General features: G+C 36.5%; 2 protein-coding genes across 2 annotated transcripts; both read left to right on the plus strand.

Annotated features, from left to right (window-relative positions):
• The first annotated feature begins 11,714 nt into the window (after positions 1 to 11,714).
• Positions 11,715 to 15,635, plus strand: LOC132607639 (receptor kinase-like protein Xa21). The gene is made up of 7 exons (XM_060321733.1): positions 11,715 to 12,046; positions 12,261 to 12,491; positions 13,239 to 13,295; positions 13,411 to 13,483; positions 13,975 to 14,365; positions 14,505 to 15,134; positions 15,280 to 15,635. The coding sequence occupies exons 1-7, from the start codon at positions 11,715 to 11,717 to the stop codon at positions 15,633 to 15,635; spliced, it is 2,070 nt and encodes a 689-aa protein (XP_060177716.1).
• A 4,329-nt stretch (positions 15,636 to 19,964) lies between these two features.
• Positions 19,965 to 22,281, plus strand: LOC132607641 (uncharacterized). The gene is made up of 3 exons (XM_060321734.1): positions 19,965 to 20,025; positions 20,908 to 21,237; positions 22,082 to 22,281. The coding sequence occupies exons 1-3, from the start codon at positions 19,965 to 19,967 to the stop codon at positions 22,279 to 22,281; spliced, it is 591 nt and encodes a 196-aa protein (XP_060177717.1).
• Positions 22,282 to 26,641: the final 4,360 nt, after the last annotated feature.

Genomic DNA, 26,641 nt, shown 5'->3' on the forward strand with positions numbered 1-26,641 from the left:
GGCATTACCTGTCCGCATATACTACTTATCTCATCTCAAGGATGGATCCGCTCAAGTATATCTTTCAGAAGCCTATGCCTACTGGAAAACTAGCCAAATGGCAAATTTTGCTAAGTGAGTTTGATATTGTATATGTTACTCAAAAGGCTGTCAAAGGGCAGGCAATAGCGGATCATCTTGCTGAAAATCCCGTAGATGAAGAATACATGCCTCTTAAGACGTATTTCCCTGATGAAGAAGTGTTGTTTGTCGGAGAAGATATCGTAGAAGAATATCCAGGATGGAGAAATCAAAGAGTATCTGTCTAATCCGCCTGTTTTGGTGCCTCCAGAAGCAGGAAGACCTTTGTTATTGTATTTGTTTGTGTCAGCGAATGCATTCGGATGTGTGTTGGGACAACATGATGAAACGAGAAAGAAGGAGCAAGAAATATACTACTTGAGCAAGAAGTTCACACCTTATGAGGACCAATACACTTTGTTGGAACGCACCTGCTATGCCCTGACTTGGGTTGCACAAAAGTTGCGGCATTACCTGTCCGCATATACTACTTATCTCATCTCAAGGATGGATCCGCTCAAGTATATCTTTCAGAAGCCTATGCCTACTGGAAAACTAGCCAAATGGCAAATTTTGCTAAGTGAGTTTGATATTGTATATGTTACTCAAAAGGCTGTCAAAGGGCAGGCAATAGCGGATCATCTTGCTGAAAATCCCGTAGATGAAGAATACTTGCCTCTTAAGACGTATTTCCCTGATGAAGAAGTGTTGTTTGTCGGAGAAGATATCGCAGAAGAATATCCAGGATGGATAATGTTCTTTGATGGGGTTGCGAACTCCAAAAGAGTTGGCATTGGAGCAGTTTTAATTTCAGAGTCGGGCCAGCATTATCCAGTTTCAGCAAAGCTCAGGTTTTCGTGCACCAACAATATGGCAGAATATGAGGCTTGTATTCTTGGCCTCAGAATGGCCGTTGATATGAACATACGAGAACTTTTTGTTATAAGTGATTCTGACTTATTGGTTCATCAAGTACAAGGCGAATGGACCACTAAGAACGTGAAAATACTCTCATACCTGCATTGCGTGCAAGATTTTTGTAAAAGATTTATCAAGGTGGAATTCAAACATGTACCAAGGGCTCAAAATAAGTTCGCTGATGCTTTGGCAACCTTGTCCTCTATGATTCAGCACCCGGACAAGAACTATATAGATCCTATCAAGGTGATTGTGCACGATCAGTAGGCTTATTGTTTCTATGTGGATGAAGAGCCTGATGGAGAACCTTGGCATTATGATATTAAGAAGTACCTCAAAGCAGGAGATTACCCAGAAGGCATAACCAGTGTTCAGAAGAAAACACTTCGAAGATTAGCAAACCACTTTTTCCTAAATGGAGAAATCCTTTATAGGAGAACTCCAGATTTGGGGCTGCTAAGGTGTGTTGATGCCAAAGAAGCGGTCAAGTTGATTGAAGAAGTGCATGGCGGTAAATGTGGGCCTCATATGAATGGTTTTACTCTGGTTAAGAAAATTCTGCGAGCTGGCTATTTTTTAGATGACCATGGAATCAGACTGCATCCGTTTTGTGCAAAAGTGTCATCGATGTCAGATTCATGGCGATTTGATTCGAGTCCCGCCAAATGAGTTAAATGTGATGAGTTCTCCGTGGCCGTTCGCAGCTTGGGGCATGGATGTCATTGGCTCTATTGAGCCTGCCACATCAAATGGGCACAGGTTCATTTTGGTAGCCATCGACTACTTCACAAAATGGGTAGAAGCATCTTCGCACAAGTCAGTGACGAAGAAGGTGGTGGTAGATTTTGTTCGCAACAACATCATTTGTCGATTCGAAGTTACGGAATCGATTATAACAGATAATGGAGCTAATCTTAACAGTGATCTGATGCGGGAGATTTGCGAAACATTTAAGATTACTCACCGCAATTCCACTCCTTATCGACCTCAAATAAATGGAGCAGTTGAAGCAGCCAACAAAAACATCAAGAGAATATTGCGGAAGATGATTGATAATTACAGGAATTGGCACGAAAAATTGCCAGTGGCCCTTCTTGGTTATCGCACCACTGTAAGGACTTCAACTGGGGCAACGCCTTATCTTTTGGTCTATGGGACAGAGGTGGTGTTACCTGCAGAGGTAGAGATACCATCTTTGAGAATTATCCAAGAAGCTGAGTTGAGTGATGCTAAGTGGATACAAAACAGATATGAACAATTGATGCTCATTGATGAAAAGAGAATGAATGCAGTTTGTCATGGGCAACTTTATTAGAACAGAATGGCCAAAGCTTTCAATAAGAAAGTGAGACCAAGACAATTCAAACCGGGGCAATTGGTATTGAAGCGCATATTACCATGCCAAGATGAAGCTAAGGGAAAATTTGCACCTAACTGGCAAGGGCCTTACATGGTTCATCGAGTACTGGCTGGAGGAGCATTAATTCTAGCAGAAATGGATGGCGTATTTTGGCCAAAAGCTATCAACGCAGATGCCGTCAAGAGATGTTACGTCTAGGAGCTTTCGTTTATTTTGTATGTAATTTTCTTGTAATTCCTGTCAATGTAATGAAGCTACGTTCCCTCGGCGGTGTACGTAAGAAACCTATATCAGATTTGGTCTTTTAAGATAGAAATTGCCAAACCATTTGTTTGGAACATGAACTACGCCTGACCTGATTCCCACGGTGGGATACGTAGGCGGCCTACATGGGCTTCGGTCACATTATTAGAAAATCTCAATTTCGCTTTGCTTGTAACATGAACTACGCCTGACCTGATTCCCGCGGTGGGATACGTAGGCGGCCTACATGGGCCTTGGTCACATTATTAGAAAATCTCAATTTCGCTTTGCTTGTAACATGAACTACGCCTGACCTGATTCTCGCGGTGGGATACGTAGGCGGCCTACATGGGCCTCGGTCACATTATTAGAAAAATCTCAATTTCGCTTTGCTTGTAATTTGAACTACGCTTGACCTGATTCCCTTATTGGGATACGTAGGCAGCCTATATAAGGCTCGGTTTCGTCATTTGCAAAAGCTCAACATCCTTCTATGCCAGAAACTGGGCACAATTTTTAAGGGGCATCATCGCAAAACAATATCCTCCTATGCCAATAACTGAGACAATTTTTAAGGGCATCATCGCAAGCGACATCGAGAAACATAAAAGAGTATATGGCCAATAGAGTCATCAGGCAAAAGGAAGACTTTGGAGAAGGACGCTCGCTTTGTTTCACAATGTGTCACAGTTCCAAGTTCGGCAGAAATTGTTTATCACTATATACGTATTTCACTATGCATATTTTCTTTTGAAATAATATGATTTTTCTTAATTAGATAATTTTATTAGTCTGCCAAGACTTAGAAATAGGCGGAGGTTACAAGTCCAGACAAAGTTGGAAGCATGAAGCGTCAAGAGCCGGATCTTCAAAGTCAATGAGAATCAACCCCCCCCCCCCCCCCCCCCCCAAAACTTACAAATTTTCTTTGGATGCAGATTTTCAAGTTGCGGAAGCTAAAATATGTAATGTTTGCAGCCTTGCAAGGATTGCGCGTCGAACGGTTTGAGCTTTCTTATAACAATTATGCCTCTCAAATATCAATAATTTTCGAGATTTGCAATAAATTGATGCTTGAGTCTTGCAAAATGATTTTTCAAATGTATCCACGTACAAGTATTTTTTTTGATTACTTTCAAATGCCCAGCGAATGCTCGCAGGCGCACCGCACATGCATTGCTTTATTACTTTCAAATGCCCTGCGAATGCTCGCAGGCGCATCGCACATGCACTGCTTTATTACTTTCAAATGCCCTGCGAATGCTCGCAGGCGCACCGCACATGCACTGCTTTATTACTTTTAAATGCCCTGCCAATGCTCTCAAACGCACCGCACATGCATCGCTTTATTAATTCAAATGCCTTGCGAATGCTCGCAAATGCACCGCACATGCATTACATTCAAGTGCCCTGCAAAGGCACTGCATCATTGAACGCAAACGCACCGCACATACATTGCATTCAAATGCCCTGCAAAGGCATTGCATCATTGCTCGCAAACGCACCGCACGTACATTGCATTCAAATGCCCTGCAAAGGCACTGCATCATTGCTCGCAAACGCACCGCACACGCATTGCTTTATTACTTTCAAATGCCCTGCGAATGCTCGCAGACGCACCACACATGCATCGCTTTATTACTTTCAAATGCCTTGCGAATGCTCGCAAATGCACCGCACATGCATTGCATTCAAGTGCCCTGCAAAGGCACTGCATCATTACTCGCAAATGTACCACACATGCATTGCATTCAAATGCCCTGCAAAGGCATTGCATCATTGTTTGCAAACGCACCGCACATGCATTGCATTCAAGTGCCCTGCAAAGGCACTACATCATTACTCGCAAACGCACCACACATACATTGCTTTATTACTTTCAAATGCCCTGCGAATGCTCGCAGATGCACCGCACATGCATCGCTTTATTACTTTCAAATGCCTTGCGAATGCTCGCAAACGCACCGCACATGCATTACATTCAAGTGCCCTGCAAAGGTACTGCATCATTGTTCGCAAACGCATCGCATCATGCCGGCTTAAAAAGCATCATTTATCATAAATAATTCGGCTTAAATAGCCCATCCGGTTTGAGGCCTCATTAATCATCGCCAAAGGCATCATTCTCATGAATCATCGGCCTAGAACCTCATTTGCATTAGCCTCAGCAAAGGCTATCATTTATTTAAATCATTGCAGCTTTTTATGGGCTTATTTTACATCGCTTTACTTTCGATATTTGTTTTTACTGACTATTTTATCTAGTTTAAGTTTCACAGGAGCTTTAGCGCAACGTGGAACTATTTCTTCGGCAGCGAACTGGGGCAATGCGTTGGGAAGGATAAGCAGACTTCCCGACAAGGGTCAAGGATCTACCTCGAACACTCATCTCCAACCCCAAATATTCCGCTTGCATTCCAGCACATTCAGTTTTCAGAATTCTCGAATTCTATCATAACACCTAGTGTCATCATAACTCGACACTGGGACAATGTTTTGCAAAGATTCGCGCCAATAGGGATACGTTATTCATAGGAGTCGTAGTTATCCCAGAACTACACACGGCCAGATTCTCATGCAACCCGAGATATGTAGGCAACTCGGAGACCAGAGTTCGACCATAATCCTCTCAAATCTTCTTTACCCTTAGTCCTCCAAAATCCTTTAGCCGGGACAAAATAGGCTACTGAGTCAACGTCTTTGCCCGAAAAGTCTTTCATCATTACCGAAATAAGAGGGACAAGTTGTTGACACCCAATTTTGTCCCACCTTTCCTCCGAAATATCTATTTACGCTTCTAATATTTTTGGCAACTTAAGAAATAATTATTTATACTTTACTATAATTAACTTTTATTAACACCGGCGTTTCATTATCCTGTTGTAGTCACTACTGTTATTATTTTTTATTTTATTACCGTTACTACTACCACTATTATCACTATTATTATTATTATTATTATTATTATTATTATTATTATTATTATTATTATTATTATTATTTGTTACCAGTATTGTTATAATTCGCATTTTTATCATTTCCGCATTTTTTACCTGCTTATGTACACGCATTGCATTTATCTTGCGCAATTTAATAATAGCATTTATTTACTGTTGAACTTTTAAAATATTATTGCACGGCTATTTACGACGTCATATAATTTTATTTTTTATCTGAGCACTAATAAATACGTACTTTTATATTAGGTAATATTTTGGCACATGTTAGTATATAGTTAATTAAAATAGGTCTTTATTTAAATTTAGAAGCCTTTGTCACCTAAAATAATACCCAGTCCATTAATGACCAGCCCATATTTTATCAACTATCCGGCCGACCCATATTTTAACTCACTTAACTCACTACTCGTTGAATAATTCAGCCCACATTTTAAAGTCCGACATCAGCATTCCAAATCACCCAGCCTGCTATCCGACCCAGTCCACCAACCCATTAAACCCAGCCCTCTATCCATCATCCGACCTGGCCCAACCCTCTTATTTTATTCACCTTAACCCTAGGAAAACAAATCCGCCTCCCTTTCTCCCTCTCTCTCTCTTCCCTTTCGTCTCTCTCTCCCCTCTGCATTTCTCGACTAAAAAGGCAAAAATCGCAGGCTTATTTCGCCTTCCCTAGGCCTTGCATGGCCATTTCGGGGAAGGCAATTAATATTTGTACCCCCCCCCCCGGGTCAATTTTCAACGATTGAAGGATTTGTCTTCTTCGTTCCTTCTCGGCTTTCGATCTGAAAAACTTTAATGGTTTTGTCGATTTGTGAGGTAAAATTTGTTTTCTTATCAGCTGCTTTTCGTCTTTTCGAGTACCGATTTTTAATGATTTTTGTCTCCTTATCTGGGTTGTTTCGTCGATTTGTGAGAATAAGGTTTCTAACGTTGATTTGAACGGATCTTCGATTTAAACGCCCGCCTATTTTTTGAACCCGAAAAACCCTAGAGCAAACCCTAGATTTTTCCCTATAAATATTGGCTTCTTAACCAGTTTAAGGATAAGTTTTCCAGCCGCCATAAAATCCTTAAAATATAAGTTCTGGACGAAGCTTGAGCCGCCTGAAAATTGAAACAAGTTTTTCGAGTGGCCTTAAATCATCTGAAAATACAAAAGTCTTGAGCTACCCAGAAACCCCTGTAGAAAATATTAGTTTCAACATTTCTTGATATTGATTCTAAAAAACACTAAATAATTTTTCTCGTTCTTGTTTTGTCTTGGGTATTTTTTCGGGTCCGAGTGTATACAAACTCGAGATCTGTGGTGTTCGGGGTAGATCGAAGATTCGAAACCTCACTTCGCTGCACCTGAAGAAGGTAATTCCCTTTTCTCTTTTATTTTTGCGTTTTTTCTGTTTCTTTGGTGGCTATGTGTTAGCTTAGTTTTGTCATTTTTGCGATTAAGAGTGTTTATGTGATGAATTAGTTAGTTAAATAATGTTTTTTTCCTGTGTTGGTTTAGTTTAATGGTTAAGCCTATTTATATGTTAGTTTTAGTTTCGTCTACTAGTTTAGCTTAGCTTAGTTTTAATATGTCTTATATGTTGTTATAGCAATGTCTGTTCTCAGTTCAGCATGGTGTAGGTGTTAAGGTAGTTGTTTTAGCTAAAATGCCCTGGGAGTTATTTGGCTTAATCTGCTTATGTTAACCATGTATTGTATGTTAATTTTTGTTTTGATTAGTTATGATCTATATGTTGTTTTGTTAGAGTTGATTAGGTTAGTTGTTATATAGTATGATTGGAGCATTGTTAGCTTTTAAATGCTGTTGTGTTAACTCAATATTTATTTTTACCATTTGAGCATATGATTTAATCCTGCACAGTGTTAGATATGGCCCTTGGTTGATTAAAAGTGATCTCGTAAATAATCTAAAAGTACTGATGTTAGGTGTCGTGCCTGTTTTTTTCTATGCTGTTTTTCCCTGTTAAGAAAATTATGTCTAGAAGTTTAGCCATTTTGCCTCATTTCTGCTAATTTGAACCCTTTTGGCAAATGATTAATAAGGACTCATGCTGTACCGATTTGCTCCCATTCTGTGCACTAAGGATCCTATTCTAGCTTTGTTTGTTTATCTGAAATATAGGACTGAGGGATCAGTTTGCTGTGCTATCTGATATACGTTAGATTTGATCCACATGGTTGAGAATATGCTAAACAATGCCTAAGTTCCCTTCTTGACAGCATGATCAATACATTCCACTATTTATCTGTCTTAACCAGCATATGAATGGATTCTTCTGACTGTTTTAAAACATATCTATATTGGTTTAAGTTAAGACCGGAGTCATTTGTGACCTGTGGTGTCTGATACTTCGAACTGGCTTTAAATGATGTCTGTGGCTTGGGCAGAATGTTTTTACTTCAAAAAAGTGTATTATTAATAAGACCTCTATGTTTACTAAGCTTAAAACTATATCCTTAGAGACTAAAGGATATATCAGTTGGTTTCAAATGAGTGAGACTTTGTATGGCCTTGCTTTCCCAAGTAGGAGACCTGTGCTGTCTGGTTTACTGCTAGTGTAGGTGATTTGAGTCCCCAGAACATTCTTAAAAGAGTTTTCAAAGGATTTTAAGTCCAGCTTCAGTATCTGAAAAACTATTTGCCTCTTTAGTTCATTAGGACAATTATCTGAGCATGAATCTGCCTCTGTATGTTTTACTTCATAAATGTCTTTCTTACGTTCTCTCGTTGGTCTAAAAAAAGGTTGAAATCTAATTATGCTTTGGCCTCAAGTTTTGGATAAAATGTGACAAATCTTTAATTAACCGAATCAATGACTGTTTTATGTGTTATGTTAAGCCCTTTCTTTCTCTTATATTACACTGCTAAAGCATGTTGAGTTTTCTGTACTTGTTTGAAATTTTATATGCTTTCACATTGTAAATATACGTAGTATATACATCCACTGATCTGTTTTTTGAATTTATACGTTACATGTTTAACTTTATTCATTGATTAGATACTAATCCTTTTCCTTTCGTTTTTATGCATGACCATCGCATACGAGTCCAAGGGACTCGTTCTTCTTCCGCATTCGATGTTGGGCCAAGGCCCAACGAAATATTATTTCCCTCCCTGTCCAGTTCTGTCCGCAGCAAAGAGAATAGGAAACAAAAAGTTCTGGGCCAAAGCCCAATAGACAAGAACAACCGCAGCAGTCTATAAAAAAAAATGACAGGGCCAAAGCCCAACCGCAACAGATTGCAGCAGTCCTGAAAATGGGCTGAGCCCATTTAATTTTATTTACACCTTTGCTTTTTGTTCTTTATGCATTTAATTTGTATCATCCGACTAACCCTTTACTTTGTTTTGTTAATTTAGATGTACCTTAGCGAAATTAGTGGGATTTAGTTTTAGTAATGGGTAGTTAATTTAAAGAAAACCAACAATCAATTCCATAAAATTCATTTTCTTCTTTTTATGTCAAAATAGTATCTATAATACTTATTTTGTTGGAATAGTTGATTTTCAAGAGCATGTCTTTATAATATTTCAAAAATTAAAATGTATGCTCTATATCCGTTCTTGATCTATAGTTCCACGATATAAACAAGTTTCTAGAATTCACCAGCATGTAATGCAATATATTTTCAGCTATATGTAAAATATAAATTCAAGTACATTTTATGAACATTTTTAAGAGTCACCCAATTATGCATATTTTAGCCAAATACAGTTAAATAAAGTTAATAAAAAAGAGAAAGAAAACTCTCTTCCTTTTGCATTTTATTCATAAAAAATAAGTCTAGATTTTCTACATAGCCCTACTCATATAACATAATTTTATTCAAAGTTCAAATTTGCTAAATCCTCTCTTAAAAGCCATCACTTATATGTAAACTATTATATTTTCTCGCAAGGCTTATTTTAAATAGCATTATTTTCATTTAACGCCTTAGCAACATTTATAAGTCTAATTTAAATAGCATTATTATTTAAAGCCTTATCAACATTTATAAGTTTTATTTTTAACAGCATTTGAAGTCTCCTTTTATGCCAATTATTATATTTTTTACAAGTCTTGTTTTTTTAAATAGCATTTTTTATTTAAAGCCTTAGCAATATTTATAAGTCTTGTTTTAAATAGTATTGTCATATTTTCCTTTAAAACCTTAGCAACATTTACAAGCCATTTTCTTAAAATTTAAATGTTGCATTTGCATCTTTAACCTTAATTAATTAACCTAAGTTGACCGGATAACCATAGTTAACGGATTCTAAAGGATGCCTAACCCCTTCCCTTTAGGATAATCTAGAACTCTTACCTAGAATCACGCTGATTAAGCAGACCATTAATAGAGGTTTAGTTTGACTTTGCCTTAGTTAATGTTTAGGTGTCCTAATTCACCAATAAACTAATTAGGTGGCGACTCCTTTTAATAAGCAAAATAGGAATCATCAATATGTTGTACTCTAATTTAACCCGTTTAAAATGGGGTATAACACACATTCTCTGCTTTCATATCCCAAATTGAGCCCAAAAACATCAAATAAGCCTTGAAGGATGCTGACTGGATAGCTGCTATGCAAGAAGAGCTTCACCAATTTGAAAGAAATAAGGTGTGGCAGTGATAGGAACCAGATGGGTCTTTCGAAACAAACTTGATGAACTGGGCAACACTACCAGAAACAAGGCCAGATTGGCAGTTCAAGGATACAATCAAGAAGAAGGAATAGATTACGATGAAACGTTTGCTCCTGTGGCTAGAATGGAGGCAATCAGGATTCTCATAGCCTTTGCATCTCATATGGGATTCAAATTCTTTCAAATGGATGTCAAAAGTGCATTTTTGAACGGGTACCTCAAGAAGGAAGTCTTTGTCAAGCAACCCCATGGCTTTGAAAATCATGAACATCCGGAGCATGTGTTCAAGTTTGACAAGGTATTATATGGTCTAAAGCAAGCTACTCGAGCATGGTACGAAAAATTGTCAAAATTTCTTCTTGAAAATGGCTTTACCAGAGGAAAGATCGACAACACCCTGTTTCTTAAGAAAAGAAGAAGAAACTTGTTAATTGTACAAGTCTATGTAGATAATATCATTTTTGGTGCTACAAATAATTCATTATGTAAAGAATTTGCAAAACGCATGGGGAGTGAGTTTGAGATGAGCATGATGGGAGAATTAAACTTCTTTCTCGGTATGCAAGTAAAACAAACCTCAAAGGGGACTATGATCAGTCAACAGAGGTACATCAAGGAGTTACTCAAGAGGTTTGACATGGAAAATGCTAAGCCTATTGATACTCCTATAGTTACTACCACTCGACCTGACATAGACGAATCTGGTGCTCCTATAAATGAGACGATGTATAGGGGCATCATAGGATATATATATATATATATATATATATATATATATATATATATATATATATATATATATATATATATATATATATATATATATATATATATTATACTTAATAGCTAGCAGGCCTGATATAGTGTTCAGTGTAGGGCTGTGTGCGAGATTTCAATCTTGTCCCAAAGAATCTCATCTGAAGGCTGCAAAAAGAATCTTGAGATATCTCAAGGGAAATCCAGACTTAGTCCTTTATTATCCATCAGGAGATAGCTTTGAATTATTTGAATATGCTGATGCTGACTATGCTGGGTATCTAGTAGATAGGACGAGCACATTTGGCATGGCACATTTTCTGGGATCATGTTTGATATCTTGGGGAACAAAGAAACAAAACTCAGTGGCTTTCTCCAAGTCCACAACCCTACTTTACTCCTCTTTCCCATCATACTGGATTCACCCTCAGTATTGTTTTCTCCCTAACCAATTTATCATCAAGTATTGATATTATCGTTTTCAGCATGTCCTCCTTAGCCAAAACTGTTTCTATCTCCTCTCCTTTCAAATTCGCATCCCCTGCCTCTACACCCAATTCCCCAAGCTCCTTAGACAACAATCTACCATCCTTCCCAAGATCCAAAATCTCTGGCCTCTCTCGGACTCGCAAAAATCTACCTCCTAGAAAATTTGTAGCATTCCTGCCCAATTCTTACCAAGCTGACCAGCTTGACCGAACCAAAAAGACTGACATACAAGGTCAGGAAACTGCAAATAAAGCCATTGCCAATACGCTATAAGGTAAGTCAATGAGAATTGAAATGAATAAACTGGTGAACAAAGATGGTTTTGTCCTTCCTGCCCCCGAAAGAAACTTACCTTCCTCTGAAAGAAACAAGGGAATAGTAAAATCGTCCATGGAGCTAGATGGGTTCACTTCAACAAGGGAAAAGGATGGATCCAATATCCTACACAGCAACATTGCAATTTTGACTTTTCTTGCACAAACCTTGCAAGCCATGAAAAACGGTAAGGGTGTTATTGGTAATTTTCCATCTGGGTCTGCAAAGCTAACAAAAGACTCCAAAGAGGGACATGCTCTCTCGGCCCGAGAAGAATCTGGGTCTTCTGCGCTTTATGCCAAAGAACATGGGTATACATATGACTAACCTAAGGATAGGGCTATCGTGCTGGATAAAGATGTTGCAATTTCTGCTAGTATGAAAAGTGTGATCCAAAAGGGAAAGTCGCAGAAACCAAAACCCTCCGGGCAACAAATCATCAAGTAACAAGTCACCAGACCTCGTTCCTCCCTAAAGAGCTTAAGTAGAAGTCGTAAGGAATCTAGTCTCTCCATACACCAGCAGAGTGGTAGAAGTGCTCCTCACCTCGGAAGGGAATGTACAGAAGATTGGAAGGGGTCTAAGAGGAACGCTACAAACTGATATTCATAAGGTTACTGCAGAAAATGGTCTTTTCAAATCTGAGCTATCTGGAACGACACAGGATCCTGGCCCCTCTTGTGCCTTGGAGGCTGCCAATGCTAAAATCGTGCGTCTGCAAGTTGCAAATGAGTACACAAGTACAACAAAGCTGCTGTAGTTTGACTTTAAGTCAAATGTAAGGAGTGCTATGGTCCCTAATATATATATACAACTTGCTCCAACATTTTGGGTATCACTTGGAAAACCTAGAATCACTTAAAAGTGCAGTAGTCACGATATTCTCCAATGTTCAAAAAAAAGCTGACCACAGACAGAAGGACCAACTCCCAACAGTTGAAGATGCAAATGTCCCTTAGTTTGTCTTAAGCTTTGTTTATGTTCTCTATCTTGTAAACCTACTCTTCTCCAAAGAAGCTGTTGTAGGTATTCCGAATTCTCAGTAGTTGTACACTTGTTTGTAAGTTGTTGAGTGGTACCCTTGGCTAGAGTTAGTTAAGGTGTATTAGTTTGGTTTGGCTAAAGTTAGTCAAACTTTGTTGAGCACATGGCTAGAGTAGTCATAGCGTGTAGCTTACAATAGGGTTATTGTAGGGTGAGGGATTAGGGGTTTAATTCCTAGATTACAAGAGGGTGTAATCTGAAGTTGTTCGGTGTAGTGGAGTTGAAATCCTACGTGGTAGGTTGTGATTTTTAATCCTTTGAGCAAAGAGTTTTCCACGGTAAAATCTTATCTAAATTACTTCCTGCACTGCATAAGGGAACTGGTAGGCAACTATGTCCCTTCATATTTTGTTTAGTGAGCACATAGCCTATATCAGATACCAGTGGAGCTCGATAATATTGAGAAACTACAGGTGCTAGGATTATCAAGAGATGAGTTTACTGGTTCTGTCCCTGCAGGCATTTTCAACATGTCAGCACTGCAAGAGCTAGCACTTACACTAAACAAGCTTTCAGGTACTCTTCCTTCAGATTTAGGTCGTGGAATGCCCAACCTAGAATTATTTTTTTGTGGAGTAAATAATCTTAGTGGTTTTATCTCTACTGCTATCTCAATTTCTTCTTAACTCAGAATACTTGATCTCTCAGGCAATAGTTTCATAGGTTTGATTCCTGAATCACTTAGTAACTTAGAATACCTTGAGGTTCTGAACTTGTAGCTGAACAAGTTTTTCAGCAATTCAACATTCAGCTTCCTTGCATCATTGACAAACTGTAGGAATCTAAGAGTACTCTGTTTTGGTTATAATCCATTGGATAGTGTTTTTCCAAGCTTCTGTTGGTAATTTCTCAAACTCACCACAAAGTTTTTAAGGACATGGTTGTAAACTGAAAGGCGTCATTCCTCGAGAAATTGGTAATCTTACTAGAGTGATAGAAATGAGTTTATATAACAATGAGTTAACCATACATATTCCAAAAAAAGTCCAAGGCATGTTGAACCTTCAACAATTTTACCTACAAAGCAATGAGATTGAAGAAACCATATCAGATGTTATGTACAGTTTAAAGAATCTTAGTGCATTAGACTTGTCAAGAAATCAGTTTTCTGGTTCGGTGGCACTATGCTTAGGGAATGTTACTAGTTTGAGGAGACTTTATCTAGCTTACAACATGCTGAATTCTAGATTACCAGCAAGCTTGGTGGGGGGGGGTGCTTCACGATCTCAGAGAATTCAATATTTCATCCAATTTATTAAGCGGGAAAATTCCTGAGATTGGAAACTTAAAGGTTGCATCACTCATTGATCTGTCAAAAAATAATTTTTATGGTAAGATTCCTAGCACTTTAGGGGGTCTAGATAAATTGATTAAACTTTCTCAAGCACATAATAGATTAGATGGGCCTATTCCAAATTCATTTGGCAAAATGTTGGCGTTGGAATTCTTGTATTTGTGCTATAACAATCTTAGTGGTGAAATTCCAAAGTTATTAGACGCTCTTGTGTATCTCAAATACCTGAACATCTCATTTAATGAACTCAATGGAGAAATTCCCATGGTTGGTCCTTTTGCAAATGCCACAGGTCAGTCTTTCTTGTCCAATTATGCATTATGTGGTGATTCTAAGTTAATGTGTCACCGTGTGTCATTCAATCTCCCAAGAGGAAAATGGCAATCTTGGTTTTATACATCATTTTGGGAGCATGTTATTTCTTGTATTAGCCATCACATATGTATTTGTAAGATTACAAAAGACAAAGAAGAATACAGGTCAAACAGATGTGTCTCTGGTAAAAGAGCATGAAAGAATATCCTATTATGAACTTGAATATGGAATAGAAGTATTTGATGAAAGCAATTTGCTTGGTAATGGGAGTTTCAGACGGGTCTACAAAGGGATACTTAAGGATGGTACCCTTTTTGCAGCAAAGGTACTCAATGTGCAACTGGAGGGTGGATTCAAAAGTTTTGACACAGAATGTGAGATACTTCGGAATCTTCACCACAGAAATCTGACCAAAGTCATCACCAGCTGCTCCAACCATGATTTCAAGGCCCTAGTGTTGGAATACATGCCCAACAGGACACTTGATAAATCGTTATACTCTCACAACTTGTTCTTGAACTTATTACAGACACTGGATATCATGATAGATGTTGCATCTACAGTGGACTATCTCCACAATTGCTATTTAACACCTGTAGTGCATTGTGACTTGAAGCCAAGCAATGTCTTGCTAGATCAAGAAATGGTTGGTCATGTTAGTGATTTTGGCATTGCAAAATTGTTAGGTAAAGGGGAGGGTTTTGTTCAAACAAGGACAATTGCAACTATTGGATATATTGCTCCAAGTATTCAAACTTTTCAATGTTTTCTCATACCCTTAAAATACCCAAATTATTTCTTTCCCCTAACTATAAATTGGTACTCTCAGTTTTAGCATAGTCCATTAACTACCATTTAAATTTTTCTGATCATTTTCTACCGCGATTGTAGAGTATGGACAAGATGGAATCGTATCCATGAGCTGTGATGTTTATAGTTTTGGCATCCTGATGATGGAGATGTTTACAAGAATGAGACCAAGTGATGAAATATTTACTGGAGACTTTAGCATACAACGTTGGGTTGGTGATTCCTTTCCAAGTGAAATTCATAAGGTGCTGGATTCTAATGTGGTACAGCCAGAGGATGAACAAGTCGACGCAAAGATACAGATGCAATGCTTGTTATCTATTATGGAATTAGCTTTGAGCTGCACTTTAGTGAGACCTAATGCAAGTACTAGCATAGAAGATGCTCTTTCAACTCTTAAAAAGATTAGGCTCCAATTTGTCAGTAATCGCTACTAGGTGGAATATAATCTAATGATCATCTTTTATATGTTGCTTGATTACCTATGCTGGTTGTGTTAAAGTTTCAGCTCAGCACAAATTCATTAGTTCTTTCAATGAAAATTTGTGACAGCGTTACAGCTTCTATATCTTAGCAACTATTGAGGAAAACTTCTCTGTACTTTGTTAAGGCGTTATGACTTTTATATTTTAGCAATTATTGAGGGACACTTATCTGTACTTCACAAGACGTGAGTTCGTTGAATCACAGATTGTAAGGAGCAGCTCAATTCTTGATTTATGTAGTTCTGATAATATATTGAAGTCTAAAATGAGATTTAAATGGGGTGAGAGAAGAGAAGAAATTAATGTGAAGCTGCAGATATAGAAATAATTTAAAAGTAACATCTCACAGGTACATGATTGGTAGCCAATGACTACAAATAATTCTACAAAACTTGGATTGAAACTTAGCAATCATCTCTGAAAATCAAAGGGAAACAAACAGACAAAAATACTTCTTTTTTTAATTTTATTTTTATTTTTACCTTTCTTTAAGGATAAAATAATAATTCTACTGTACGTACTTAATGCAATTTTTCCTTAATTGGTGAATTATTGGCCTTCCTAGTCTGTTATTTGTAAGAGCTCAATGACATATTTTATTTTTTTCCTTTTGCTTTGAGAATTCTGAAATCCTGGAAATATTTACCATTTCTTTAATATAGAAAATCGAGGCACATCAGTCATTGTGTGTGGGCTTTTCAGAGCGTTTTTAGTATAGTCGTGATCTTTATGACTTCCACATTATGTGATAATCTCCAATTGTAATTTGCAATTGATGAATCGGGTAGTCAATAATTGTCAAGATAATCTCTAAGGATCCCAAAATCATAAATAAATGAAGAAAATGTAGCACCAAGTGGTCACTTGTGTCATTTAAGTACTCCGCCAACTTACGGACGGGGAAGGAATTCTATTGCCGGAATCCTATTGAATATTACGCGCTTTGCACATCTATTTTCCACTCAAGAAAAATAAACTAGCAGCTGTTGATGTTTTTCCAAATTATCCTCAAATCTCTCTTGAAATTCAATAGATCGTCTATTTCTTCTTGAAAAATAACAGAATTAACAGAATTTTTTACATTAAGAGATTGCTCCTTGCTTTATATAACTATGGACTTTATCGATTAGTAACAATAATGTCTGGTTATTCGGATGTGATATTATAGATTATTATGAATGGCTATTAAAAATTCTAATAAACTCATCTATTTTGAATTTGATTCACATTGGAGTGGGAAAAAAAAAAAGGCAAGTACATTTATTTTTCTTTCACAAAAAACAAATACTAATTCCGTAAAATTCGAAAATGAAGAAGATTCCTCTGATTCATTCTATGTCTAATTGAAATGTTATTGATTTAGGCCTCATTTGTTTTCATTAAGATTAAGACGTCTGAATCTGAATGCACATCTGAATGATTAAGATGTTGTCTCTAAGTCTGAACACTGAATGATTAAGACTGTTTGTTTTTCAATATCTGAATGTGCATAATGTATTTATTTAAACATAATAAATATACAATTCAAATTAAAAAGTAACTAAATAGTAGAAAATAAATACAAATTTAATAAAATAAAATATTATTTGATAAAAAAAATAAAACATTGATGTTCACTAGTAATGGTGGAGATGTTTTGTAGTCGTGGTGGGTGGTGAGTGGGGGTGGAGGGGTGAGTGGGTGGTGGGCGGTTGGGGTGAAGGGTGAGAGGTAGTTGGGGTGGGGGAGTTGGTGGGGAGTGGGGGTGGGGGTAGTGAGGAGTGGGGAGTGGGGTGGGTGAAGTGGGGTAGGGGTTAGTGGTGGGGAGTGGGGTGGGTGGTGTGGGATTGAGTTTGGTGGTGGGGTGGAGGTGGTAGGGAGTGGGGGGTTGGAGTGGAGGGTGGGTGGGTGGTGGGGTTGGAGTGGAGAGTGGGTGGGGGTGGGGTGGGGTGGGGGTGGGGTTGGGGTTGGGGTTGGGTTGGAGCTGGTGATAAAAACGTTCCATACAAAAATACCTCTTAATGATATTAAGACCTTGTTCAAGATCTTAATGATTAAGACCTATTCAGACCCAATAAGTGCTAAGATCTTAATGCAAACAAATGCACTTAATGGCTTAAGATCTGAACCATTCAGATTCAGACCTCCACTAAGTGCAAACAAATGAGGCCTTACTATCTTCTACTCAAATTAGAAGACCATGATAAGTCATCACCAACAAATGTTGTGGGATACTAGTCCGGGAATGCTCTATAGGTGTATTTCTATTAACGTCAAATTCTAGAGGTTCATTAGTAGTAGTTGGTTAGTCTTCATGTGTTTTAGGATCGATATTATATTTATCATTCTTACCAGACAATTTGAGAATTTCATATTATAATTAATATTTTAAGTTAATTACTTCTGTTACAATGAAATTAGAAGTTACTTGCTCAAACATAGAGTCTGCAGATTGGTGTGTTCGATTTATTTTCTTCCCATTGTTTCGATGAGGACAATTTTGCGGAACTTCCTAATTGCCAAATATGTATTTCTTGAAGTGGGGTGGGTGGTATGGGATTGGGGTGGGGGTGGTGGGGAGGGAGTGGTAGAGAGTGGGGGGTTGGTGTGGAAGGTAGGTGGGTGGTGGGGTGGGGTTGAGGTGGATGGGTGGGGTTGGGGTGGGGGTGGGGTGGGGTGTGGTTGAAGTGGAGGGTTGGGGTTGCGTTGGGGTTGGAATTAGAGCTGGTGATAAAAAAGTTCCATACAAAAATACCTCTTAATGATATTAAGACTTGGTTCAAGATCTTAATGATTAAGATTTATTCAGACTCAATAAGTACTTATATCTTAATGCAAACAAATGTACTTAATGGCTTAAGGTCTGAACCATTCAGATTCAGACCTCCAATAAGTGCAAACAAATGAGGCTCTATAGGTGTATTTCTATTAACGTCAAATTCTAGAGGTTCATTAGTAGTAGTTGGTTAGTCTTCATGTGTTTTAGGATTGATATTATATTTATCATTCTTACCAGACAGTTTGAGAATTTCATATTATAATTAATATTTTAAGTTAATTACTTCTGTTACAATGAAATTAGAAGTTACTGGCAAATGATTAGAATAGAATTCACTCAACGGTTATTCAAGTCGGATGTCAATCATGTCCGACCCCATTTGGGGGGCATATGACAGGATTTTGCAGTTCATGTTAAACTTGAATATATAATTTAAAATTTACTATCCTCGTAATAATGAAATAACCGATAATCATACAGCATTTCGTGTAAAGTCGTGTCTTAAATTAATAAAATTTGGGACTTAAAGAAATACATATTTGGCAATTAGGAAGTTCCGCAAAATTGTCCTCATCGAAACAATGGGAAGAAAATAAATTGAACACACCAATCTGCAGACTCTATGTTTGAGCAAGTACGTAAGAACTAATAATTAAGAACAAGAAAAAGTCCCCATTCGGCAAAAAAATTGAAGACAAAATGTTTCCACCTTCCCAAATTCCAAAGATAAGAACAATCTGAATAAAACTATAAATTTAATAATTATATATGATGACAGAACAAACTTCACCTATTATATTACTTAAAAGCCAATACAGTAACTGTCTATAATTAATATAATTTGTGACTAACAATGCAAAAGGGTACGTCATGAACATTGGCGGAGAGGAGACACCTTTATATAAGGGGTATCATCTGATACCACTTCGCAATTTTTCCCCCAGATATATGTGTACATTATATTATTTTTAAGAAATAGCAATATTTATGTATACAATAAACAGACACGTCTGAATAGAAACGAAGACATCAACTTGTAACATGAAGTAATTAAACTTTTGGAATTTACACTGGATGCCGCCAACCCAAAATGTAGCCGGCAAATATATATATATATATATATATATATATATATATATATTTATATTTGACTCGTTGCGGCCAAATGTGCTAAAAGCCCAACTTTTATTAAACCAATACATTCCTAGTCCCAAACCCATCAATCAACCTTCATCGTTTGTGCAAAATTCTGTCTACGCTACTGATAATGTATAAGAATTATTTGAACTAAACTAATTTGAAAATTATTTAATCTATCAACATATATAGCTTAATTCTATAACGAGTTTTAAAATAGCTTCGAGGACCTTTTACTGGTTGAGTGGCATTTCTTATTGGACTCATCTAAATTCTGCCTATATAAACACCTGTTTCAATTCCATATTTCTCATCAGCAAATTATTCTCCTCTTGCATTGTGTATACTTTCCCTAAGAACAAAAAGCCTTTTCTTCTTTAACAAATATGGAGCTCATTGTCTGTCTTGTTTTCTCATTTCTCGTCCATGGAGCTCTTGGTAATAATGGTATGTACTCATCTTAATTAATTTATAATCTTTATTGTGTTGTTAAAGTAATCATTTATATCAAGCTAAATTGGGACATACCTCCATGCTTATATAATTCAAGGAGTAAGACATGAGATTAAATCCTTTGTGATTTGGAGTCATTTTTCCTCGAAAATGTTGTCATGAAAAATATTTTTTAGAATATGATTTCCAGTGTTTGATTGGTAGTGAAAGATATTTTTGAAAAAAATATAGTATTAAATATTAATCATGATATTATAAATTCGGAGAGTGTCCTGAATAAAGTTTTGAATGCTAAAGATCAATAATATAGTGTCTAAAAATATAGTTGGAGTAAATTATATGAACTTAAAAGTCAAGACATTTAGTTGCGAGGGGGAAAAAAAAACTTTCGCCTGTAAGCGAGGGAAGTCTCATTTCTCCCCTTTTGATGGAAAATGTTTTTATATAAGCCAACCGAACTCCAAAAAAATAATGCATGACTTACACATGAAAGTTATTTTCTTGAAAAATTAATGGCTTGTATTCACAAATATTTCTTTGAATCCACCGACTTAAAATCCTATTTTTTGACTTCTCTTTATCTGCAAATAATTCTCAATATGAAACATATAGCCAAGGTGTTAATATTTGAATAGGAAAAAAGAGTGGATCTGTGGGGTCCGGTCCCAAATGAATTGGCTTATTCGAAAAAATGTCTTGTTCTTTCTATTTGGTCAAATATCTAGCGACAATCTCCTATGTTCCTTTCATTATGATATTTTTTAACAAGTTCCTGCATAAATAGTGGCAATCTTGATGCTAGTGATGATATCGATTGTGACCATATCGACTGTGACCTTAATACCTATTTTGTATCATTATTTGAAATTAATGCAGGAGAAATTGTGTGTGAAGAGTTGTCAGTGGGAATGTGTGCCTACTCAGTTGCTTCCTCTGGGAACCGTTGCTCTTTGGAGACTTATGAATCAAGTGAGGGAACAACAGGATACCAATGCAAGACCTCAGAGGTGGTGGCAAATATTGGCTTAGCAAATTTGGTTGAAAGTGATAAGTGCATAAGTGCTTGTGGAGCTGATAGGAACTCTGTTGGCATTTCCTCTGATTCTCTTCTTGAATCAACATTCACCTCTAAGCTTTGCTCTCAAGAATGCTACCAGAATTGCCCTAACATTATTGATCTTTACTACAATTTGGCTTTGGGAGAAGGTATTCCATTATTTCATTATTTCAAATGATTTTTAGCTTTCCATTATTTCATTATTTCAAATGATTTTTAGCTTTAATTTGAGTTTAGTTTTTATACACTGACAACGTATAAGAACATTTACACTGTCCCCTCAATTGAATTAAAAGGTAATTCATTTAACTGTATTCATAGTTAGTATGATTAGTAACTTAAAAAAATAAAGTTGGTACATAACTTGCTATAACATGTTAAATTATACTGATAGTGTTAAAAAATCAGTACATATATATATATATATATATATATAAATTGAATCGACCTTTAAGCTATAGTCCATTCCATAAATCATTGCCAAATTGCAAACTTCATTCTAACATCAAATTATATCATGGGCCCAAGGATACAACTTCTGGTAAAAATGTTACAATTCGAACACCGTATTCAAGTTTGAGGATCTTGATTAATTGTCAGGTCACTGATATATATAACTTGCTACAAGCCTACAACCGGTTCAAATACAGCGCTAGTTCAAAGTTCTCCGCTTCGTTAGTATACTATAAGTTAAATCCCTCAACTTTGACTTTTAGGCTCTATGCACTGATGGTAGATTTTCTTTTACACGATCATGTCATTTATAAGGTAATTACAGGTAAGCCTCCATGATAAGCATCAATTTTGACTTGATAAAATTGATAACATTATACTGATAATGTAAAAGTTTTTTGCAATATCAGCGTATACAAGGTAAATCTTCTAAGGTTTTGCAAAGTTGGTAATTTATCTATACGTTTCCTTCTTATTTAAGTGCCAAAAAGAATGTCTCAAAAGTTTTGCATATATAATATTATGTATTGTGGCATACAGGGGTGTATTTGTCGGCATTTTGCAAGGGGAGAAAATTGAACGGACGCCGTGAAATGAGCCAAATCCAAAGTTCTGGTAGTGTGGCATGGGCACCGTCGTCCACCTTGGGCGGTGAGGGCCGTCAGTTGAGTGAAGGCCCTACGGCAAGTGCTTCACTCTCATTCAATGATTGGGAGGCTGCTGCTCCTGCTCCATTCTGATTATGAAGCTTCTCTACTTGTATTTGTCCTATAAATGGCTATATAATTAATGAGTTCACTAGGGGATCGGAGTTTGCTTTTACTAAATAATTTATAGAGGTGTGTTTGAGTATTACTTCATGAGTTCGTGTTGTCATTTCATTTCGTTGTATGAATTTTATTATCAATTTGATCTATGTTCATGTTAATTTTTCTTCTTCTTTTTCTTATCAATGAATGGAGTTTATGCATGAATTAATACGGGTAATACCTCGCTAGACCTAGCTATTTAACAGAATGTAGTAGTAAACAAGGGTGATACAGAAAATATATAATGAACCAAGCTGACTTCATAAGGGCCTATGAGCTATAAGTGGTGAATTAAATTGATTAAATTGGAATTGTTGGGCCTAGTGAAATGTAATGTAACAAACTTAATTTCTCAACATAAAGGGCTCGTTTGGTACGAAGGATAAGGGATAAAATAATCCTAAGATTAAATTTGAGATGAGTTTATCCCATGTTTGGTTGGGATAAAATCGCGATATAACTAATCTCCGGATTAGTTATTTGGGAATTGTAATGTTATTTTATCCATGTGGGTGGATAGGATAATTAATCCTAGGATAAGTAATCCTGGAATAACTTATTTCCCAACCAAAGGACCCTAAGGTGTTATATAATACATTGATCTCAATACTAGAAGATTACAACTCTAAAATGTAAACAACAAAGGAAATTGCATAAATAGAATAGGTAATAGAATAGAGATGAGAGACAGATTCAGAAGAGGAGGTGAGAAGAACAGACTAAGCCAAAATTGCAACAGAATACACATAGAACTTTCTTCCTAGCCTCATTTAACTAGTTGCTAATTGAGCCTGGATACTAAATAAAACACTCCAACGTTTCACTCAGCCCAATAATTCCAACTAAATCAGTCTCATTGAGCTCTTCTAGGTCATAGGCCCTTATGTTGGATTTTTTGGGTTTTCTCTTCTTATGTGAATTTGGATTAATAAAACCCAATCCAATTTGGACCAATCCACTTTTATCCAAAAATCAACTATATATAGAATCAACTTAGGTCTTATTTTTATAACACAAAAGTGAATTCATAATAGCCATATAGAGAGAGAAATTGAGAGAGAAGAGGTCATTTTCGGACCAGTGAAAATCAGCTCCAGCAATCCGCTTCAAATTGTGTTTCCCGATTCGTTAACCGTTAGATTGTTCTCAAATTTGAACGGGGGGACGGGGGGAGGGGGTGTTCTCAACATCTATTTCTTCGTTTCAATGGTGGATATTGGATTTTGTGGTCTGTAGCTTCAGTTTTCGAGTACGAACAATAGCTCATTCTTAAAGGTGATTTCTCTCCTTTCTTCACTAGTTTTGGTGTTATCTTTTATGTTTTGTTGATCTGTATTTGACGTTGATGTTGTAGCCATTTGGAGAACATTATTGTAATTCTTGTTGATTATAGTGGAGCTTTTGTGGGCCGGAGGTCCCGTGGATGTTTCCTCTTCATCTTGAAGGGATTTTACCACGTAAATTTGGTGTCTCTTGCATTTGATATATTTTTGTTTGTTTTGCTATTTTATTGTTGGTATATTTGCTGTCCGAATTTCCATTTATGCTAGTGTTTATTGTCTTCTCTTGATTTAAATAGTGTGAAAAGTTTTGAATTGGGTATTTCTTCCATTGTTACCTTATCGTACAATTTGGTATTTGCTTGTTTCTTCCCAACAAAATGGTATCAGGGCTTGTGGTTATATTCGGTTGTATTGATTGTCTATTTGAATGATGGAGACAAATATGAGTAAGATGATTTGTTTAAATGGCAGTAATTATCATATTTGGAAATGCAAGATGAAAGATATCCTATTTGTCAATAAATTGCATTTACCTATGTTTACTTCTAAGAAACCCGAGTATATTGAAGATGAGGCTTGAGAATTTGAGTACGTACAGGTTTGTGGCTCTATTAAGCAATGGGTTGAAAATAATGTGCGAAATCATATTGTGAATTAGACAAATGCTAAAAGCTTGTGGGAAAAGTTCGAGACACTTTATGCTTCGAAGACTGACAATAACAATTTGTTCCTACTGAAACAATTGATGAATATTAGATACAAAAAGGGCACTTCGATGTTTTGGTTACTGAAGACAGGGGAGAAGCAACTTCAGGGGTCAGAATGACAGAGGCAAAAGTAAAAGCAAGTCAAGATCCTCCAGGTACAAGAATCTTACATATGACTATTGTCACTTGAAAGGGAAAATCAAGAAACATTGCTACAAGTTCAAGAGAGATCAGAAAAAGCAAAAAAAAGATGGCGATAATAAAAATCGTATTGTTGCTTGTGGTAAAAATGATATCAATCTTGTTTGTGATGAGTCTACCTGGTTTGTAGATTCAGGTGCCACTTCTCATGTCACGTCAAAGAATGAATTATTTTCTTCTTATACTCTTGGTAATTTTGGAATGTTATGAATGAGCAACAATAGTGAGGTTGAGGTATTTGGCATTGGTAAAGTTTGCTTGAAAAGTAAGAACAATTCTAGGTTGGTTCTTAATAATGTCAAGCATGCTCCAGATGTTCGTCTGAATTTAATTTCTATAGGAAAGCTTGGTGACGAGGGCTATGATCAACCTGTTAGTTGTGGCTAGTAGAAGCTTCTTAGAGGTTCAATGGTTGTGGATTGAGGTTACAATATGTCTGACTTGTACTTATTTCAGGGCTCCATTTGTAGTGACTCAGTAAATTTAGTGGAGAATGATATTTCATCAGAGTTATGGCATAAAAGGCTAAGTCATATGAGCGAGAAAGGGATTGATAATTGGGCTAAGAAGAATTTGTTTTTTGGAATGAAACAAGCAAAGTTAAAGAGATGTGTTCATTGTTTAGTCGGGAAACAGAAATAGATTCTTTTCAAAGTCATTTGCCTTTAAGAAAGCATGATTTGCTAGAGTTGGTACATTCTGATTTGTGTGGTCCTTTTAAAGTAAGCTCTCGCGGTGGGCTTTACTTTGTGAATTTTATTGATGATCATTCTCGCAAACTCTGGGTATTTCCTCTAAAGTCCAAAGATCAAGTACTGGATGTGTTCAAGACTTTTCAGGCCTTGGTTGAGAGACAGACAAGAAAGAAACTAAAATGCATCCGCTCAGACAATGGTGGTGAATACATTGGTCCTTTTGATAATTATTGTAGACAACAGGGTATTCGGTATCAGAAAACTCCTCCAAAGACTCCTCAGTTAAATAGTTTAGTAGAGAGGATAAACAGAACTCTAGTTGAGAGGGTTTCAAATGCTAAGTTGCCAGATTCTATTTGGGCAGAGCACTCAATATTGTTGCTTATGTTATCAATTTATCTCCTACTGTTGCTTTGGATGGTGATGTCCCTAACAAAGTTTGGTTTGGTAAGGATGTCTTATGCTCATCTAAGAGTCTTCGGGTGTAAGGTTTTTGTGCATATTCCTAAGGATGAGGGCCAAACCTGAAAGTTAAAACTAGGCAATGTATCTTCATTCGTTATGGTCATGACGAATTTGGCAATCATTTCTATGATCCAGTTGAGAAAAAACTTGTTAGAAGCCGTGATGTTGTGTTATTTGAATACTAGACAATTGAAGATTTTGACAAAGCTGAGAAGGTTGATTCTTAGAGCAATGAGAGCTTAGTTAATGTTGATTCAGTTCCTATGACTATTGCACCTGAAGAAAATCTTTAAAATGATGAAACTCAAGTTGATAATGAAGATAATGATTATGTTCAGAATGACCATCATGATATTGTTGATGCTCTAGTGGAAGATGATATGGTTGGATAGCAACCCGCTGCTATTGATGCTCCTATTATACCCCCATTTTAACCAGGTCAAAGCGGAGAACAACATATTGGTAATTCCTAATTATTTAACTTAAGGAGTGGCCACCGAATTATTTTAACGGTGAATTAGGACACCTAATTATTAATTAAATAATGCTAAAAGTTAACTCCGATTAATGATCTTCTTAACTTAACGATTCTAGATAAGGATTCTAAATATCCTAATAGGAAGGTATTAAGCATCCATCAAAATCCGTTAAATACAGTTACCGACCGAACTTAGGTTAATCAAAAGATTAAAATATATTATTAAAAGATTTTAAAGAAAATAACAATGTCTATTATAACTAGGTGCACATTAGCTTTTAAAATACAGTAATGCTTAAAATTTGCTTACTTTAACTATAAACTCCCAAATGAAGTGAACTAAAAGCCATTGCAATTTAAATGGGAGATCAGATTATTAGCTAAAACACTAATTTTTTTAATTTATCAAAAAGAACTTGAGGGCATTTGTTTGAGGTTGTAAGAAATTCAAGAAAATATTAA

Source organism: Lycium barbarum, chromosome 8 (genome assembly GCF_019175385.1).
Source record: "Lycium barbarum isolate Lr01 chromosome 8, ASM1917538v2, whole genome shotgun sequence".
In the NCBI taxonomy this organism is placed as follows: Eukaryota; Viridiplantae; Streptophyta; class Magnoliopsida; order Solanales; family Solanaceae; genus Lycium; species Lycium barbarum.

Coding starts and splice junctions, on each gene's coding strand:
- LOC132607639 (XM_060321733.1), top strand. CDS start 11,715: ATGAATAAACTGGTGAACAAAGATGGTTTTGTCCTTCCTGCCCCCGAA. Junction 13,296..13,410: donor TACACTAAACAAGCTTTCAG/GTACTCTTCCTT, acceptor TTCTTAACTCAG/AATACTTGATCTCTCAGGCA. Junction 15,135..15,279: donor TATTGGATATATTGCTCCAA/GTATTCAAACTT, acceptor CCGCGATTGTAG/AGTATGGACAAGATGGAATC.
- LOC132607641 (XM_060321734.1), top strand. CDS start 19,965: ATGGAGCTCATTGTCTGTCTTGTTTTCTCATTTCTCGTCCATGGAGCT. Junction 20,026..20,907: donor TGGAGCTCTTGGTAATAATG/GTATGTACTCAT, acceptor AAATTAATGCAG/GAGAAATTGTGTGTGAAGAG. Junction 21,238..22,081: donor CAATTTGGCTTTGGGAGAAG/GTATTCCATTAT, acceptor TGTGGCATACAG/GGGTGTATTTGTCGGCATTT.